The sequence below is a fragment of the Rissa tridactyla genome, chromosome 1 (assembly GCF_028500815.1).
Source record: "Rissa tridactyla isolate bRisTri1 chromosome 1, bRisTri1.patW.cur.20221130, whole genome shotgun sequence".
Classification (NCBI taxonomy): domain Eukaryota; kingdom Metazoa; phylum Chordata; class Aves; order Charadriiformes; family Laridae; genus Rissa; species Rissa tridactyla.
In genome coordinates this window covers 173,453,240-173,472,781 of record NC_071466.1, presented here as the reverse complement: position 1 = coordinate 173,472,781, position 19,542 = coordinate 173,453,240, and the positions used below count along the sequence as shown (strand labels likewise).

Here is a 19,542-nt window from a genome sequence, read left to right as displayed (position 1 = left end):
AAGGAAAATGACAACCAAACAGAAAAAACTTGAAATATTTCCTTTGTTTGAAAAACGTGAAAGGTGTGCAACTATTCACCGGAAGATAGCAAAGAGCAGCAGGAAAACACAGGTTTAGTTTGTCGGTATTTATTAGCTTCATGGCAAGACTGGGTAGACCTGAGTGGTTTATTTTTAGGGCTCACTATCAATTATAGGAAGCTGAGGCAGCTCTGAACCCACTGCATGCTAACATACGTTATCAAATTGTTATATAGGAACAGGGCCTCTCTGAACAAACACAACTATTTGTCTTCTTGTAGTAAAGGAGTAATAAATAAACTGTGCAGTGTAAAAATTATAAATATAAAAACCCTTTAAAGCTAAATGAGAGCATGCCCAGCTCCAATGCAAATCACCTTTGTCAGGCATCAAGGAAGAAACAGCTTTTTTATGTGTTAAGCTGAAAAGAGTGGAAGAGGTGCCTTAAGCGCCAGGTGGTCACTGGGCATTGCCTACCAGGGGTAAGAACCTGTGGTGAGGACAGAGGGCGAAGGAGGCAGAGAGATCTATAGTTAGTTCCTCAAAACTTTCCCGAACACCTTCAGCCCCTCAACCGCAGAACCTAAAACTCCTTTGAGATCTCCCTCTCATCCCAACTCAAGAAAATGAGCACCCCGGAGTACTCTCGATCTCCTTCTAGCCTCTTTTTTTCTCTTGATACTTCCTGCAGTACAGCTACCTCCCCAGTGTGGATCAAAGTTCATCCCAGCTGCATACTAGCCTCTTCTTTCACCTCTCACGACAATCTTTGTTCTGGGAAAGAGCCGAGTGTGAATGCCAGCAAAGAGATACCCAGCCTAACTGTAACTTTGTTGAGCATAAAAAAACCCAGATCTTACTCTTTTATGAGTTTATATGAATGAAAGCAACAGGAAAAAACTATTAAAGGATGACAATAAATAAAGTGAAAGAAGTTTTTCTGGTGGTACAGATCAGCCCCAGAAACAGTAAAGATGGTGTCACAGATACCTCTCTGAAGCAGTACAGAGCTCTGAAGTCAGGAGTGTCGGCGTACCACAGGCCACAGCCATAACCAAAACCAATCTCTCTAGAAAACAGGGCGGTAAACACCCAGTTTTTTTCTCCACAAAATCTTCTAATAATATACATCTATTTGGGCTAACTTATCTGTGTCTTTTCTATGTTTATGTTGTTGGGTTTGTTGTTCTTGCCACGGAAGTTTAAAAAAAAAAAAAAGACAAAATTAAAGATTACTACATGGTTAGGATTTGCCTTCTCTTTTACTGGTGGCTTTGGAACACTTAATGTTGGAAGAAACCTGTGACGGAAAACTAATAACTATGTTTTTTATTTCTTTTTTGTTTAAATTTGAAGTATAGTTATTGGGTTTCCACTTTTCAATATACTCCCCTTGCCTGATGGTATTCGCCAGATGTAAGTTCCTTCAACATAGGGAAGAAAATGAAAAATGTTTGGACAAGCCTGAAGGTGGAGACGTAGCCATAGACTTCACTGAAATAGTTCTAATGAAAATCCACAGAAAGGCTGTGGATTTATACTTTATTACCTTATACTCAGAGACGTCAACAGGTATTTATAGTAAAGCTTTCTCAACAAAAGACTACAAAACAGTTCTGACACTGATATTTAGAATAAGGTGCCTAAGACCACTCTGATTTTACCTAGAATGAAACATACATGAAATAATATGTGTAGCAGAAAGCTGGAACCTCATATAAAATGCGTGTAGGGCTTTTTACCACCCATTTGAACTTTTCCCTCCCTCCCCCTATCCTTTTATGCACTTGTGAGAATTATCTGTCCATCTGCACACACGTATACAGGCACCAATGGACTTTACATGTTTCAAAGTTTTGCGTCACCTTCTCCACCTTGCATTATGGTTAACCTGAAAACCAAGAAAGCTTTAGCTGTAACGATCACTTGCTTTTCTCTGTCGTTCTGAAGGTTGCAATTCGCTAACATCTTGCAAAACTATTGTTAAAAGCCAAATACATCCTTGTCTCAGCCATGTGCAGAAAACTTTCTCTCTCCACAGACTACGTTACACATCCAAGTTCCTGCAATCACTGCACGAGGGAAAACATTTAATTTCAACCTGGAATGACTCCATATTTATTTTTTTCAAGTTTGATTAAGGAAGTGATAATCCCTGAAGTTGGGGGGAGGGTGTGGTGTTCTAGAATGTGAAATTAATTAATTAGATACATTTATTTCTTATCTTCATTAACTGTACACTCACTGGCAGAGTGACTTTAGAAGTGCCTGACGCTATGAAACCAACAGCCTAAGGAGCATACCAACAGATCTTTTCTGTTGGTTCCAAGGAGAACCCAATGGGCTTGCAAAATTAATAACTTACTACATTAAACACAGACTTTCCAAAGGGACGCAACTACACAAAACAAACCGTTGTAATGCATTATCTTAGAGACTATATCTTGACACCATACTTAGGATGAAATGATACAGAATATAAACATTTTAATAGCTGCACCTTTATCTATGAATCAGTTTGTTTTAAAAAATAATTAACACATTTATTCATTTTTTTAACTAGCAGCAATATGCAATAAATTCTATACTGTATCTAGTAGACTAGATGAGATTGCCATACACTGAAAAGCTATGGGTTTTGAGAAACTACATTTAACGTGTTTTCTCAGTCAATATTACAGTGACAGATGACGAAAATTTTAGACTCCATGCAAATCATTACATCAGCCATTCAATGACTTTCTTTCCAGAATAAAGGAGAAAAAAAAGGAGGTTAAATGAGAGTGAAAAAAATCTTTCAATAAATAGATATAAAAGAATTTAGACTTTATCCTGGAGAAGGAATATTTGAAAGTATACACTCCATTTTTACTGCTTGAACTGACTGAGAGAAAACAAATAATATTCAGGATTGTACTCTGATTATACTCTAGGTTCATGTCTATACTCCTCCACTACATCAGCTTTGTCATTCAACTTTTAAAATCCAGCATGAATAAAGTATTGTTCTTTATTTTCTATTCTGTAGTACAGATTCACTTTTTGTATCCTAAAAAGCGACAGGTTTGTTTTGAATTCAGCTAAGTAATTTGCTACAACAGGATGTGCATTAATGCAGTATAGTAGGGTACAGTATAGCATAGGATAAAACACTAATCCTGCATTCATAGAGGAAGGAAAGTTTCCAGCCTCATACTTCATACTATGTTCAAGACCACAGATGGACCGCTAACAAATAAACAGCTTGATGTTATTGTTCTAAGTGAAAGGTAACTTGTTATTTAGGAAAATGTTTAGCTATATAACAGCACAAAATAGATACATACCCTTAACGTAATGATTTAAATTATTCACTATCAGTAAAAAAAATCCTTTTCACTCTTGAGTGTTCTCTCGTTCTTGCAGAAAGCAAATCGTCATCAAATGGCCTAAGGGCCAAAAGCAATCAAAAAGTAAAGGTGTGAAGCTTAGTACTACTAAATACTAAAGACCAAATACTGCTTTGGTCTTTAAAGTGGATGCAGATTTAATGCCTTGATTTATTGTACAAATGCTATAAAGCACACTTTAGCACAACAATAGCCAGGTCCTAAATAAGGCAACCCCTCCATAAATCTGTATTTTGCTTAGCCGCTAATTTGACCACTAGTTAAGGTCACATCAAGCAAGAACTTTCTCCCCTAAAAAGAGGAAATGGAATCTTAGAAGAATCTGCTCTAACAGATGTGTCTAAATAAAGAGAATATGGGGTTTTCCTCATAGGCTCTGGCAGAAATTAAAAAAAAAAACGTGACATGCTGGAGCAGGTTTTACTGTGGCTATCTCTGCTAACCTTGAAATCTGAAAGGCTAGTTTCATCATTTAGTTACGACTAGCTATCACAAGACTTACCTCCACCATTTTTCTGACACAGATATGGGAATCGCCACACATTCCCCAATCCCACAGAGAATCCAACTTGTGCCAGAATATATTGGAGTTTGCTGTTCCAAGCAGGTCTTTCATCTTCCACATCTGAGCCTTCTTCAACATCTACATCTTTTTCTTCCTGATCATCAACCATAAGTTCACTCTTCTTAAAGGCATCATCTGAAGAGTCTTCATTAGAGAGAAGGTCCTTAACTGACTCAATGACCTCATCGTCTAGTTCTCTTTTCACTACCTTGCTGTTCTTAGGCATTTGTAATATGAGAAAAACAGTAAGGAAGTCAAGTTAAGCTGAGACAGATGGACAAGTGCTGAAGAAAGCTCTCCCTCTGCTTGGCCAAAAATACTGAAGAAACAGAGAGTAGATGGTGCCTGATGAGTCCTTGATAGCAGGGAATCAACAGTAAGGACTTCTGTTTCTGAACGTTCGTTCTACTGAAAGTATCTGTGAAAAATAAAAAAGGATATTATACTATCATGCAGAAAAAACTTAATCTAGAAATCATATGCTTTGGTTTACCGATTTCTGCTTATCTCAACAATTTGACAAGAGAAGAAAAAGAGAAGAAAGGGATGTTAAACCACTTCCAAATTGTAGGAATTAAGGCCACTCTTTGGTCTTTAATATTTATGTAGAACACATTTAATTCACTTGCTGAGGGGTTTTTGTTTTCTTTTATTTCCTAAAGACTAATAGGCTAATTGCCCATATTTTGACAGCATAACAAGATTCTTCTTATCAGGCATAATGGGGTATCCACTTTATATAAAAATTTAGGAGCCCAATTCCATTACTGCCCGACTAAACAAATGTGCTTGAATTACTAAAAATATATTTTAAAGTAGATTAAGTTTTTCAGACCATTTCAGAAAGTCATGCAGCAATCAATATAGGATGCACCTAGTGCTTCAAAAGCAAGGGTGACTTATTTCCCCGTATTCTTCATCAAGGAATATATAATCACAATCATTTTTTCAAAGCAGAGATCCTCATCTGTTATAAGCTTTGATGCTTTAGATAGTTTCTTAGAAATAGGAAATAATTAAGCACATCTGAAACACCTGAAAAGCTGTAACCAAATCCATTTAAAAGGCCTGCCCTTTCAAACTTGTATGTACAGACACAAAAATGCCTGCTTTTGAGTGTTTTTCTTTAACACAAGGAATCATCTACAAAGACAGACAGACTTGCTTGCAGCTGCCATACTGAAGGTAACCATAAGATTTTGGGGAGGAATGTTTTTCGATAAATTCTTTACTAATCACATGGGATGAAACTAGTATGTGCAAAGCCATCTGCACAATTAAGAGTCTTAAAAGGGATTTAGATTATGCATTAAGCTTCATGAAAACCCTAAAGAGGGAACACAGAAGGAGTCTAATCAAGAGCTGCTAACTCATGAGAATCAGAAATTACTCCAGGATACACGGGACCTTTCAGCTTTTGCTTATGGACTTGCTGCAGCATTTGGTCCATAGTATGAAGCCTGTATCACCATGTTCTGATGAACTTGCAGGTGAGCAAGCACTGCAAGGTATTACTGGACTGTCAGCCCAATAATTGAGAGATCAAGCACCTCATGGCTGCTTCAGTGACAGGCCAGAAGGAAAGACGTTAAGCCACTGGAACCCAGCCCACAGCTTATCAAGATGAGACTCACAACAGAAATAAAACCTCTTTCACCACAAGTACTATCAGCAGCCTCGTGGCCGAGAGGACAATTACCTTTTTCAATAGTTTCCAAGGATTTGGAAGCTGCACTTCACTCCAGTTGCCTACTAAACTCCATTGTAACCTCTTTTCATTCATTCCCCAGACTCCTCTCACTGCCTTCTCACTTCCCCTCTCCCTCCTGTTCTTGCCTCTTCTCAGCAACTCCAGCTCTGGCAGTCAGCCCAAATTTTTTTTAAGCACAGTAGAGCCTACTGGCTTGTGATCTGCTTTTTGCTCACCGCTGTCACTGGAAGAGTTCAGGGCCCTACAAACCTTCCTTCTGACATGGTGGAACTAGTATCAGGCTTTCTTTTGACTGATAACAGCTCTTTAAAAAAAAAAAAAAATCAAGTGTCTGAGCTATACACAGAACCGCGTAGTGGGGAAAGAGAGTTGTTAAAGACAACAGAGAAATCCTAATACTGTATCCTGTATATCAATGTCTGTCTGCTCAGGCCTCTTTTTATCTGTTTCATCTTTCAAGTTGTAAACTCTTCAAAGGACTACATCCTCTTCTACTCTATGTATAGTTCAGTAGCTCCTAGTTATGACTGAGATATCTAGGTAGAACCAGAATGCAAACACCAATAACACATTAAGTTGAAGTATTTAAGCAGTCCTAATGGAGCTTTGGGACTAGCAGTCACAGCATCCGATACTTCAACCACTATTTTAGTCGCATTTCAAACATTTCTTTTCCTTTTGTTCCACTGATGTAAATTAGAGCAGCTTCTCAGTTCCAGTAATTAGTAATAAGTTCAGGGAGTACGTTAAAATTAAACCATTTTCTCTCTGTATTTAATATAACAGCTGCTTAAGTGAAACTACATCAGTATTCGTCTGTAGGTCTGAAATTCTTCTCTAACTGTAATAAGCAAAAGATATTTTCAGTCAGAGGCACAAGCTGTCTATCAGTATTTATTAAAATGTTTAAAAAGGTCATATCTGTATTAATTAATTTAGGTATAGTAACTTGCAGGGCACCAACATGATTTATCTGGAGTTCTCACAGATGAGTCAATTCCAACAGAAATTGCATCATTCTGTCCTGTCATGCATTAAACATTGCATTACTACACTTCAGAGTAAACTGGGCTTGATACTTTTATTCCCAGCACAGTATCATATTAATTTCCCTTTCATTAACCTTACATTAAGCAGGATGTTATCAATAGTGCTGTCACTGTATAGACCTGCAATACTTGCCGGGCTTGAGGAAATGTGGGAGGCATGCTCAGCAGACTGGTGCTTGCTCTAACAGAACTGGTTTTCTAATTAAGTATGTATCACTGGCCAGACTGCATCAAGGATGCAGGACAGTCCTTCAGGATACATCACAAACCCATAGTTGGTCTCCAACTGTCAGATTTAACAACTTGTTCTCTGGACTAAAGGGGTCAGTACTAAACCCAATGAGGAGTCCTACCTCACCAAACACTACCATCAGGTGCAAATGTTCAAAACGTGGTCCCAGCTGGTTTGTGCAGGGAGTCTGCCCTCCTGTGCTCAGCACTCCCAGCACAGAGACACGCTGAAACACACACACAGAAGCCTCTCTTTTTGATCCAAGTATCACCCGCACAGAAGGCAGACACCAAATTGCTCAGCCCGAGCTAGGCGTAGATAGGAGTGCTCCCCAGTGAAGACTGAATAGAGAGATACATAGTAAAGTTAATCACCAGCACGGTTCGGATAAAAATGAGCCACTGAACAAGCTCTGGTTTTTTATACACAGCACTGAACTTTATCACTTCTACCTCTAAAACGGTATTTTTGGTTCCCTCATCATTTGGATCTAGTCCAGTATTGAAGTTCTCTCCTATGAGGACAGGCTGAAAGAGTTGGGGTTGTTCAGCCTGGAGAAGAGAAGGCTCCAGGGAGACCTTATAGCAGCCATTCAGTACCTAAAGGGGGCCTACAGAAAAGATACGAAGGGACTCTTTATCAGGGAGTGGAACGATAGAATGAGAGATAACGGCTTTAAACTGAAAGAGGGGAGACTTAGATTAGATATTAGGAAGAAATTCTTTACTGTGAGGGTGGTGAGGCACTGGAACAGGTTGCCCTGAGAAGTTGTGGATGCCCCATCCCTGGAGGTGTTCAAGGCCAGGCTGGATGAGGCTTTGAGCAACCTGGTCTAGTGGGAGATGTCCCTGCCCATGGCAGGGGGGTTGGAACTAGATGATCTCTAAGGTCCCTTCCAACCCGAACCTTTCTATGATTCTATGATCAAACAGTAATCAGGAAATACCATGCCAAATTCTATTAAACTGCTCTTTCAGTTAGTTCCACTACCAGATACCTTCTGCGCAGCCTTGTGCAGGAATACAGCATTATGTGACAGGATTGTTTCTCCTAAGTATTATTAAAAAAATGTACATAACAAACTGCTATATTTACTAATGAACTACAGCATTCAGTATCGTAGACTCAGCCATTACTGGGATCATTTTAAACTCCATGTCCTAAATCTTGTCACATATGTTAAAATACTACTGTACGACACTATTACCAGCACCTTGGATTAAAAGTAAAATGTCTAAAATATAACTTAGCCTTATTAAAGCTGTTTGTTTGGAGGGCTGTTGTTGGTTGTTTTTTCTTTCTTAGATCTAGATCACGGAATTTGATCAACTGATTTAATTCTGGTTTCCAGGCAGTTTCACTCATCCTTTTTATAACTCAAATGATGTCATGTGTCAGATGAAAACACTGAAGGGAAATTTTTATTATCACATTTACTGGAGAATATAATATTTCTCTGGACTTTTCCACAACTGAAATGAACAAATAAAGATGGTATCCCTTTTCTTATGTAAAACCTCCTTTTAAAAGAATCTGAAATTAATCTTAAACTGACCTGACAAGTGTCTGCATCGTTTGAGGGAATTTAACAGAATGGAAATTGCTGAACAGTATATGGTTCAGTTAGAAGAACATTTCGAAAATTATTCTGTCATTGAATTCACAGTAATCAATAATCTGAGTTAGTATAAACGAACTTTTGGGAACGACTTTCTAAATCAAACAAGTCAGCTAGATTTTTATGATGTCTTACTAGCATTGTCCTCGATATGTTAAAATCTCAACTTCTTTCTTACCCTGACAGATAAAACAGTGAGTCTTTTTTGACACGTCAGGCAAACTGCAGACCTAGACTTTCTTTCTCAGAACACAGTGGGTTATTTTCTTCTAAGGAAGAAGAATCAAGCCTTAATGCATCAGCATACAGAAGTAGAGTAACCTGATTAGACTGCCACATTATTAGCAGATTAAGCAATAGTAATCCCTTGCGACAGGGAATTCAGACCCAAATTAGCTCCCTGGGAGATCTGGGCTCGTTATAGAACTTTTACTTCAGCTTCAGGCCCGCATTCAGAAATGCTGGCAAAGGGAGATAAGACCTGTAAAGCCTCCGCTGACCAAACGGCGTGTGTTTGCTGTGAGACTCAAAGGAACTTCATTAGCCAAAGCACCCAAAGACACATTGAAAAATTCTGCTGTTCACCCTTTTCTCCCAATCTTTATCCCAGACGTAATGCCTAGTAAGGGAGTTGTACTAGTTCTGTCCAACACTGCCTGCTCCTCTTCATCCTTACACTGGTAACGAATCTTACGTCAGGCTCCTTTTCAACGCATCTTTATGAGACAGCTCTGCATGCCAACGCACAGACACCACTACACCAACACCATACTTCTAGTTCTTTCAACTGTGTAGTACCAGTAAACAATTAGAAGTTAGGAGGCTGGAAATTTTCACAATGTGTACAGAAAAATAGGTACAAAAAAATCTCACTTGCTTGCAAATTTGAAAGTATAATGAGTACAACTACCCCATGTTCTTGCAATTACAGCACAACTCTCTATAAAAAGCCATTTGTAAAGCAATTTCATGTTTAAAACATCCCACGATACTATTCCAACAACTGATACAACTAAAGAACTATAAGCCATGCTTTTCTGACATAAATTAAAATGTGAATATTTTTACATTCCATTCCTTTTTAAACCAGCACTCTTCTCTGGAACGGAAAGCTCAATAAACTCTCCATTCTGTTCTAACTGTGTCCTTTATTTCTTTTATTACCTTATTTTTACATCTGACGAAAACACAGCAATTCAGCAAAATTATCTACATTCAAATTTTAATGCATTACGAGTAATCCTCAAATCTTCTTTGATCAAAAACGGTTTCAATCTTCAATGTGAGTTGGAAGGAAAAGAAAGAAGGGGAAAATCATTAAAACAGTGTGTTCATACTTTCATAAAAGACTGTCAAGAAAGTCCAGACAGAAAATAACTTTCTAGAAGGCTACTATAACATCATAAAAAATAGAAAAGGGAAAGAATGTGTACCTTTTTAAGTTCACCAGTTGCCACTCAAGGGAGAAAAAGATTAACGTTCTGTTCTTCAGAGCTCTGCGTTCTCCGATGAAGCAGTCAACATACCAACATGAAAAATGCAATATAAAGCTACAGCCAGTTCACATTACCATAATCTCAGCTTTGAAGGCAGACTGTGGTAGCACAATGTACCAGCCCAGTCCCACAAGCCTACGTCTTAGGCTCCTGTTCACAAAATCCCCACCTCAATTCCCAGTGAAGAAACCAGTATGATTCAGCAGAGGACCCAGAACTAAAAGTCAGGATTCTCACCATGGCAGACGATCATAAAAGATCCTGACTGATATCCATGCCAAAGGTTTCAGTCTGTATGAAATCACTGGATAAGAATTATATGCAAAAGTGAAGAACAGGAGGAAAGAAATGTATAAAATGCACCTCAAATACAAGTCTATGAGTGAGGCAGAAGAAAGCATGACGGGAACAACCAATATACAAAAAGGCAAATCAAAGTTTGAGGAGCAAATAGCTAACGACCATCATATTTGAGTGAGAAAGGGAGAAAGAGGGCTGCAGGAGCAAAGCGGGTTCTGTGGGAGTACCGTGATTGTGAAGAATGGCCATCGCAGGGGGGGATGTGCGTGCAGATAATTACTTCAGCAAGAGTTACGCTGTGTTACAGTACTCATTGCACAGACTGAATTACTGCTGCAATGCAGCATTGTGTTCTTTGGCGGAAATAAGAATATGCGCCATAGTCCTTTTGCCTAGTCAAGCCCATTTTTATCTCTCTACTCAAGCGGTCATTATGCCGCTCTTCAGCGTGAACTACATGACGTAGCATTTTGCCCTAGCTAGTTTAATGCAGCCTGTCAGTAACAGACAGAGATTCAATGGCTACTTAACTCAATCATAATGAAAGATAATTATATTCTATACAATGAAACTTACATTTCTCTGCATTCTTCAGCGATGTTATCGGAGACACACTAATGCATGTTACACATACTACATTATAATGCAAAAAAAAAAAAAAGAGAGCTCTTTCAGCTATGGAAGGCTTGAAAGCACTAGAAAATGTGAATGTTTTTTATTATGGAGTCTCCATACTAAATCATTTAGACTATAGCAAAACTATTTAAAGACACAAGACTAAATTCACACCTGCTGCAAATACAGGTAGTTACACAGACTTCAGCGACACTGCGCCTGTTTAATATTGCTGGGAAATTTGTTCTCAGTTTCTACAAAATATATTTCCTGACTTTATCTTACATCAGCAACCTGAGCAATCTCAAAGGCAGACAATTTCTCTCCCGGATTAGTCTCCTTAAATTTTAGTTACTGGAGAATACTTTCTACTATTATAAGATAAACACAATCGATTTGACAAGAATAGTAACATTTCTTTCTTGGAATTGTTCATTGTCAATAGATTTGATCTTAACAACTTGTATGACTTTTTCAAAATCACTGGCCAAACAAAAATATCTGAGAGAGAATGTTACAACCTAGAGCACTTGAATGTCAATTTCCTCTTTTCATTGGATGCCATCTCTAAAGACTTTATTGGCCTTACTGTAGTTTCTCACCTGGTTTCACAGACTTCTCACTATTTTGGTCTCACAGATCAACTTCACTGAAATACTTCACAGACTTACATGATGTGCTAACTGTAATTTCCTATTCAGATGGAGAAAAGGTATCACTTATTCTGCAGTCCTTTCCTATATGTAGTGTATTAAAGCACCAAATTCAGCAATTACCACTGCTCCAGCTGAAGCGGAGTGAAGTAATCTCAGCAATTCTGACAATACTTAACTGTAAATTGGTCGAGTTCAAAAGGCATAACTGCTGGCAACTTGAAACAAAATCTCCATTTTCTAAGTTCACCATACAAGCTACAACAGGACCACAACTTTATTATAAAATCTTATCACACTTCTGAGATGGGAAATGATATAAAATATTTCACTCAAGTATCGAAGTTATTTAAGTCGTAAAATCAAGTAGTGAAAGTTAGACATTATGAGATACATAGCTGCCCCAAGACCTTAATTCTCTGCCTTCAGAGCTTATGGATGGATCAATAAGTAAATCAAGCAGTCCTTTGGAAGAGTTTATGCGATTACTTCTTCATCTGTTTTTTATACATAAGCAAAAAATCTGAACTGTTCATAGATAGGTTGGCAGAAATATTGCTTCTCCTCAAATTGGATTATTTAATTTCATTATATAAATCACGCTTTTGTTAAGTTTTGTTACAGTAAATCCCTATGTACTTAAAAAGAAAACAATTAATATCAGTTCCACTATAGATGATCCAACACTGTAAATCTTCTTTTCCAATTTCCCATCTCTTCTCCATTTTGGCTGAAGATGAGCACACTGAATCATTAGCACTGCAGTACACATTTCTGACACTTGAAATGCAAAAATACTATCATTTGCCAACGGCAAAAAAAACTATGTTTCCAAAGTGGGAAACAGACTACTGGCACCATGAGTTAGATTCAAGGCGTTGCTGTACATGGAGTTACGCAACCTTTTTCTTTTCTTTCTCCCATACAGAAAATAAGAAACCCCTAATCTGAAGAGTGAAGGATAAGAATGAATAGCTCTATTTCAGTATAGGCTTCTGGGAAGCTCAACCCAGTTATTGCCATTGCCTAAAGCAACCGTTCTGGCAGCTACCATTGCTCTTTCATGCTGCTTTGTATGGGCTTGTCAGGTTTTGTGCATCCAGTTCTTCAGTAGAAGAGAGCCCAGTTATCATTTGTTGATGATACTTTTTTTCCAAAATTATTCAAGAACATTTCCTGAGGAATGGCAAGGTTACTTTGAATCAAATTTCACTGAAGAAAGGAGTTGATTAAGTTTTGAGATGCCACCTGCTGATAAGTCAAAGTTATTCTGCAACCAACTGAGAATTCAGAGATCTTTAGAGTCACATGGAAAAGTTCTCACTGGTATCATCATCTTTTACAATACATTTCCATGCCGATATATAAACTTTATGAGCAAAGGACCCAAAGCTGTTCTTCCAAAATCAACAGATATTTTGTCTTTTGGAGCAAGAACATTATTCCTTGACATAAGTGAACCAATCAGTGCAACGGAAAGCAGCTGGGGACACAGGTGAACACGTCCTTAATGTTGTGGACACTTTTACTTGTACACTAGAGAATGTCAGAAAAAAATCTGTCTTCCCAAAAAGATTCCTACCACAAATACTTCCCAAGTGATGTAATTCCATACCACTTCTGCAGCAGCTACATCAATATATCTTAACTGTGCAATTTATACCAAAAGGAATAGCTGTAAATAGTAGCTGTGTTTCTGAATAACCTGTGATATTTTTTTCTTTTCTGGTAAATTCAATATTTTAAAACTTTTGTGCATACAAGCTTTTGCAATATACAGCAGAGAAAAGAGACCTGACAGAGTTGTTCAGTCTATAAGGTCCTCATCTGCACTAATACTTTTTCACTTGCCTTGCCTGTAAGAAAAAAGAAAACTGTAAGAATGACAAGACACTAAACGTCAACAGGAATCAGCTTATGGGGCAAAACGAGTTTCAAGACGCCTTAGCTGTCTCACTTAGTTTCACTACTGGTGGCACATCTGAACAGCTATGAAATGGCTCGGTTTTTCATGCACAGATCAAAACCCATGGGATTTTTTGATCTCGAATCTGAAGTGCAGAGCTGAGCCCAAAGGGAGTGTTTGATATGCACCGAGTGCAGGCTGTAATTCTGCCGTTATCCTAGTATGGTCTACATGTAAAGTAAAATCTTATATATTAACCAAGACAAAACTAAGCCATCTTTCCTAAGTATTTTTTTAAAGTTTCCTTTTTAATGAGATGTTGATAATGGGAAACATGCTACTAAATTGAAAAAAACGGAGTATGTTGTCATCGTTTTTTAGCCAAATGTAGTAAGCTCTCTGTATAATACACCCAGTGCACATATACATCAGATAACAAAATCTTCATTTATCCTTTTCTTCGGAGGGGGAAACCAAGATTTGAATCCCTGTCCTATCGTATGTCACAGTGACATACTGACAGTGACATCCTATTTAAAAATAATTCGGCTTCTCTTAGAAATCAATACCACGGCACTGAGCTTGTTATGTAGCAATGCCACACAGAAAATAAAATGGCTGATGAGGATGAGGTCTTGACTACATCTTTTACAAATAAAACAAAGTGCAATTTACTTAAATGGAACAAATCCCATTGCGACCTCTCATGTGGCAGGTCGGTGTGACTGGGCAGACATTTCAATCGTCCCAGTTACTTCCACAACAAAAGCAAAGTCTTGCGAAGAAATTCCAGTTTGCTCTAATACTAGCAAAATCGGAACAAACCCAGCCAACATGGGCATGGGAAGTAAGAAGAATTAGTAAGAAAATGGAAGAGGGGGAAAAAAAAAATCACTGGGAGAAAACTGTAGGTACTAATCTACCCTATGGATATGCCGTAGTACACCGGGGACTGCAACCATTAAAATCCCGCACAGAAAATAAATCCAAGACGCATAAAGGTCGAGCAGAGCTCCTCATTACCATACCCACCCAAACATGGCTGACATCGGGGTGCACCAGCCCCCGGCCCTGTGCGGGGCGAGGGATGCGGGGGGCGGCGGCGACGCCCACGATCGGCGGCAACAATGCACCGCCCGGGCGGCCCCGCCGCCGCCGCCACAGGGAGTCTTCCCCACTGCCCTCCCTCCCTCCCTCCTCCGCCTCCACCCTGCCCTCAACACACGGCGACGGCAGCAGCCCTCGCCCTGCCGCCCCCCCCGCCCCGCCACCGCCACCGCCACCACCTCCGCCTCGCACGCTGCCGCCGGTACGAGGCGGGGAGGGAGGCCCCCGCCGGCCGCTCCCTGCGGGGCTGGCGACGCGCCCGCTCCATCGCCAACCCGCAGCGGCGAGGCCCGTCCCGCTGCCGGCGAGGCGGCGGTGCGGGCGGGACGGAGGGGACGGCCCTCGCCCCCTCTGCCCCTGCAGCGGGCGCGACGCCGTCCGTGGAAGGTGCTTTACGCAACGCGCGGGAGATGAATGAAATGCCCATCGCTCGTGGTAGGGAAAGGATGTAATTTCCCCGCCCCTCCCCCCCCCCCCATAATGATGATGAAGATGATAATAAAATAAAATTAATAATAATAACAACAACAAAAACAGCTCCGTACATCTCACATCCTTAGAACCTACCGCTTAGCTAAAACACATGGGCGGCTTCCGCGGGCACTCGCTATTGTCTCCCGAGGGGTCGGCTCCCCCCCTGCTAGCGGGGCGAAGAGGCAGCCTCCCCCCGGAGGTGAGGGGGGGGGAGCTGGGGGAAACCCCCCCAGCGCCCCGCAGGAAAGCGGACACCGGGCGGAAAGGGGACACCCTCCCCCCCCCGCCCCCGCGCATCCTTCCCCTTCCCGCCCGGCGACACGAGGGAGGCGGCGGGCCGGGCCCCGCTCCCCCCAGCGCCCCCCACGCACGGCAGGGCTGGGAAACCGCGGGTCGCGACGGAGCCCAGCCCGCCCGCCCGCCCGCCCGTCCTCCCCCCGCAGCCCCGCGTAGCGCTCCGCCGCTTCGCCTTGCCTTGCCTTGCCGTGCCTTACCTCCGCCCGCGGGGCTCGCCGGGCTCCAGCTGCGGCAAACGGGGGGCGAGGCGGGGGGGGGGGGCCGTGTGCCCCCGCGGGCGCGGGGTGGCGATCGGGGCCGTGCGGGCGCGGGTCTCAGCGGCTGGCAGGCGGCGGCGGGCACGTGTGCCCAGCCCTCGCTGCGGCGGCGTTTAAAGACAGACATAAAAGCGGCTGGGGGGGAAAGGAAGGGGGAGGGCAGCGCCGGGCCGGGGGAGCCGCACCTCCTGACGCAGGGAGGAGCCCCCCCCTCCCCGCTTCCCCCCCCCGTTCCCCCCCCCTGCTCTTCTCATCGCCCCGCCTGCAGCAGCATCCTCCCGGGCGGGGAGGAGGCAGAGGCGGCAGCAGGAGGAGGAGGAGGAGGAGGAGGAAGGAGAGGCCCGCCGCCGCGCCAAAAGCCCTGCGGCCGCGCTCCGGCACGGCGGGTGCCCCGTCCCCTGCCGCCTCCCGCCCGAGGCGTGACGGTCGCCGTGTCCCCAGGTCCCGTGTGCCGCCGCCCTTGGCCCCGTGTTGGCGGGGAATCGGGGCGCAGGCGGGGAGGTGGCCGCCGCGAGGCGGGGGTGGGGGGCGGGAGGCGGAGAGGACGGGTGTGAGCGTCCTTGGAGAACATGGAGGTTTTCCAAAAGCTGGGAGTGACGTGTCGGTGAGGAGCAGGGGGGCGGCTGCAGCGGGGACACCTGCGTGCTGGAGGGTGGGAGACAGCTTGGGGGGGGACACGAAGGATGGAGAGCTGGCAGGGGAGATGGAGAGCCTGGAGACTGAAGGGATGGAGGGAGGCCATGAGGAGGATGGAAGGCACCACCCAGTCCCCGTGGTGATGGTGGACAAGTCTCGTAGCCCAGACTTCTACAGCTGCCGCAACAGCACGAAGATGATGTTGCACTTTAACACCACCACCCCCCCTGAAACTTTCTGTCATTCTGTCCACTGCCCTTCGCTCAGTGGTTTTTATTTCGCTTGCATTTTTCTTTAGGAAAAAAAAAAAAAAACCAACAAAAAGAATGCAGATCGATTCTGTGTAGAAAGGAAGGCTTGAGGTAAAGATGAGGAAGCGGGCCGTGCCAAGGCGCCGCAATCGGACGGGGAAGGCTCCTTGGCCTTGGTGCAGGTGGGGACGATGGAATGGAGAGTGAACTGGTTGAAATGTTCACTCTGTGCGTAATGATTGCAACAACTTCAGTCTTAACATACGCTGAATAAATATATCCGACCGCATGAATCAAGGAGAGATTTTTCTTCAAGGAGTTATGAAGTTAGTCTGCCTAGCTGATTTGCATTTCCTTCATATTTTACTGAGAAAGCTGCGATGCAAACTTACTTTCGTATTTCTACTTAATTAGCAAAAGCAATTTGTCATAGTATTGTGCATTTCTCATTGTTGGTAGTGCACTTAACTAATAATTTCCACAATGTATTTCAATTATGTGTAAAAACGGTCCTATAAACAATAGAATTTTCACCTAGTGATTGAATACTATTTGGATCTCAGTAAAAAAAAAAAAACTTGAGTAAGTTACTAGTTGGGGACTAAACTTCTCTTATACTAAGTACTAATGAGAGGAAGAATTTACACTTTCGACTGCCAGATCATGAGTGATGCTTTTATTTAGTAAATTAACTAATAATGTTATCACATGACTGCATACTTAATTGAAACAGGAAAAGGTCATTCCTGGATCCCTTTGAATTCTGCGTGCAGTTAATGATGAGCTTAGATCTCTAATTTTACCATAGGAAAGGTATCATTCAACTTTAAATGTCCACCAAACATATCATCAGATATTTACAGCTTTTTGCAATTCCTCAAATACCATGTAAAATCCCACATTGCTAACCATTCAGAAGCAATATTTTCCTCTTCTTAGACTTTTTGCAAACTAGCAATCTACATTCAGAATAGATGGCCTAGGGTATTTTTACTGCAGCTCTTGTAAACGGGATATTTTTTACTCCAGTGCTTGTAATCACCTCTGTAATCTTTTTTATTAGGTTTATTGGAACTTAAACCAGCCGTCTTTAAATTCCACATTGGTTTAATCTTCAAAGTGCAAATATTTCCAGCTTCAAAACTGTAGAAGCAATTCCGCTTCCACTGTAGAAGGATTTCCACTTTTGCTCCTGGGTGCAAATGACAAAAAAAAAAGGCTTACTAATTTGCCATTTTTTTTAAACACGAGAAACCACTGGTGGACACAAGGTTTGCAGTTTAGCCTTTATGAGATTGAGCTACATTGGAGAGGAGTTCATCATTCTCTTATCATTCTCAGTTATGGGCCTGCACACAGGCAGAGAAAGCCTCATTTGTGGGTCAGACTCTCAGTGTGTCTGTGCTTGTGACTCAGGAGGTTTGAGGACAGAGAGAAACAATCTTAAGTGGAAAGCAAGAAACGCCAGCATGAGAAAATACATTATCCTAAAGCAAAGCTGAGATGCTGATGTACAAAATCTCCACCTTGTCAAAACTTTAGATAAAAAAAAAAATCCACAAGCTGAGAAAAACGAGTGTGTGCTGTTTGGAAGAAAATGTTTTAGGTAGCAGTTATGCCAATTTTATTTTTCGGCTAGGTTTTACCATCTTGTCCCTTGCATAGAGATTTTAAATAGAACACATCATTTTATAGTTTTGTTGGAAGTAAATATATGTGAAATAAGCCACTAAATAAAAAAATATTTTTACATCTCTTCTAACTATCGAGTAACTACAATCTTAATTAATAATGTATTGAATTCTTTAAAAATCTCGTCTGCACTGAACTATTTGTATTCCTTAGATTGATGGTGTGCCATTCAGTAATAGGTGAAACTTAGGAATATCATCCTTGTAACTAGAATGAAGTAGACAAGCACATAGCAAAATAGGAATAAATATGAGTCAGTATACACCAGTAAATTTGAATGGGAACAGCGGTAAGTGATTGTCATCGTTACTGGTTAAAAGCCATACCTCAGGTTCATAGTCCAGGGCTTGAACTTGCAGGACAGAACCATTTAGTGTTTTGGAATTCTCTATAAGATCTGTCGCATACTGCTTCAACAAAAAACAACAGTTTCTTGTCAAATGGGCCTTTTGTATGCAAGATTTTTTAATATTCTCAGTGCATATAAGTGACACTTTTTCACATGCTGGCTAAATGTGAAATTAGATAATACTGCATCTTGCACCTTTTGAATCGGTCACTATTGTTAATGTTCTCTCTTTGTCTCCGTATTAGCTCAGCAGTGAATTTTAGCTTAACCTATTGCAGTTCAGAATATTGCGGACTGTAAACTGAGTTGCATCAGTAATTATCAGCTGTAGCTGTATCACGATGACCTAAGCCTCTGGAAGACTGCTTTACACAAATACTTTATTTTTTACAGATTTTAAACTATGATTTGAGGCACAGTAAGCATGCAGATGCTACACACAAAAACGCTAAGAGTGTCAGGTATGTTGTCAATAGCAAGTCGAGTTTTGTGCTTTCACAGCGTGATGATTGTTCTAAGGATCATGCTCAGCCTGAGTTTTGATCCTGTGGTAGTTTCAAACTCTGTTAGAAGTTGAAGAAAATATGCTCGACTTTTAATATAATTTGTCAATGCCTATTGTCAATGCCAACCTCAGTTTTAACAGCATCATTTGATACTGTGCTGTCAAAACAGAAAATTTTTAGATTTTCCACCTTGGGTTGCCTTTTATATTTTTTGGTTCAGCATTTAACTTAGTGTAAATTAACCCCCAACCTGAGTTTTTAGCACCCCTCCACTCACCCTTCAAATCTGCTCATAATTTTGTTTGTCTGTATGTGGGCTTCAGTTTTGCAGTTATCATCAGACAGAAATTCTCAACTAGTTTTGAAACTCGAGTTCTGGACAACTGAATAGTTTTTCAGCTTATTAAAATACGTAAAT

At 41.3% G+C, this 19,542-nt stretch overlaps 1 protein-coding gene across 2 annotated transcripts in view; it reads right to left on the bottom strand.

Moving 5' to 3' along the window:
• The window catches only part of SLC6A15 (solute carrier family 6 member 15), a 38,008-nt gene extending 22,330 nt beyond the window's left edge, over positions 1–15,678 (bottom strand). Inside the window, exons 1-2 of one of the 2 annotated variants that reach the window (XM_054188385.1) lie at positions 15,631–15,678; positions 3,913–4,393 (exon numbers count right to left, since the gene is read on the bottom strand). In XM_054188385.1, coding sequence (XP_054044360.1) covers positions 3,913–4,201 — 289 coding nt within the window. In that variant the 5' untranslated portion in view covers positions 4,202–4,393; positions 15,631–15,678. Of the gene's footprint in view, positions 1–3,912; positions 4,394–10,018; positions 10,101–15,630 lie in introns of those variants that run through there. The other variant, XM_054188383.1, reaches the window with a different exon arrangement.
• Positions 15,679–19,542: the final 3,864 nt, after the last annotated feature.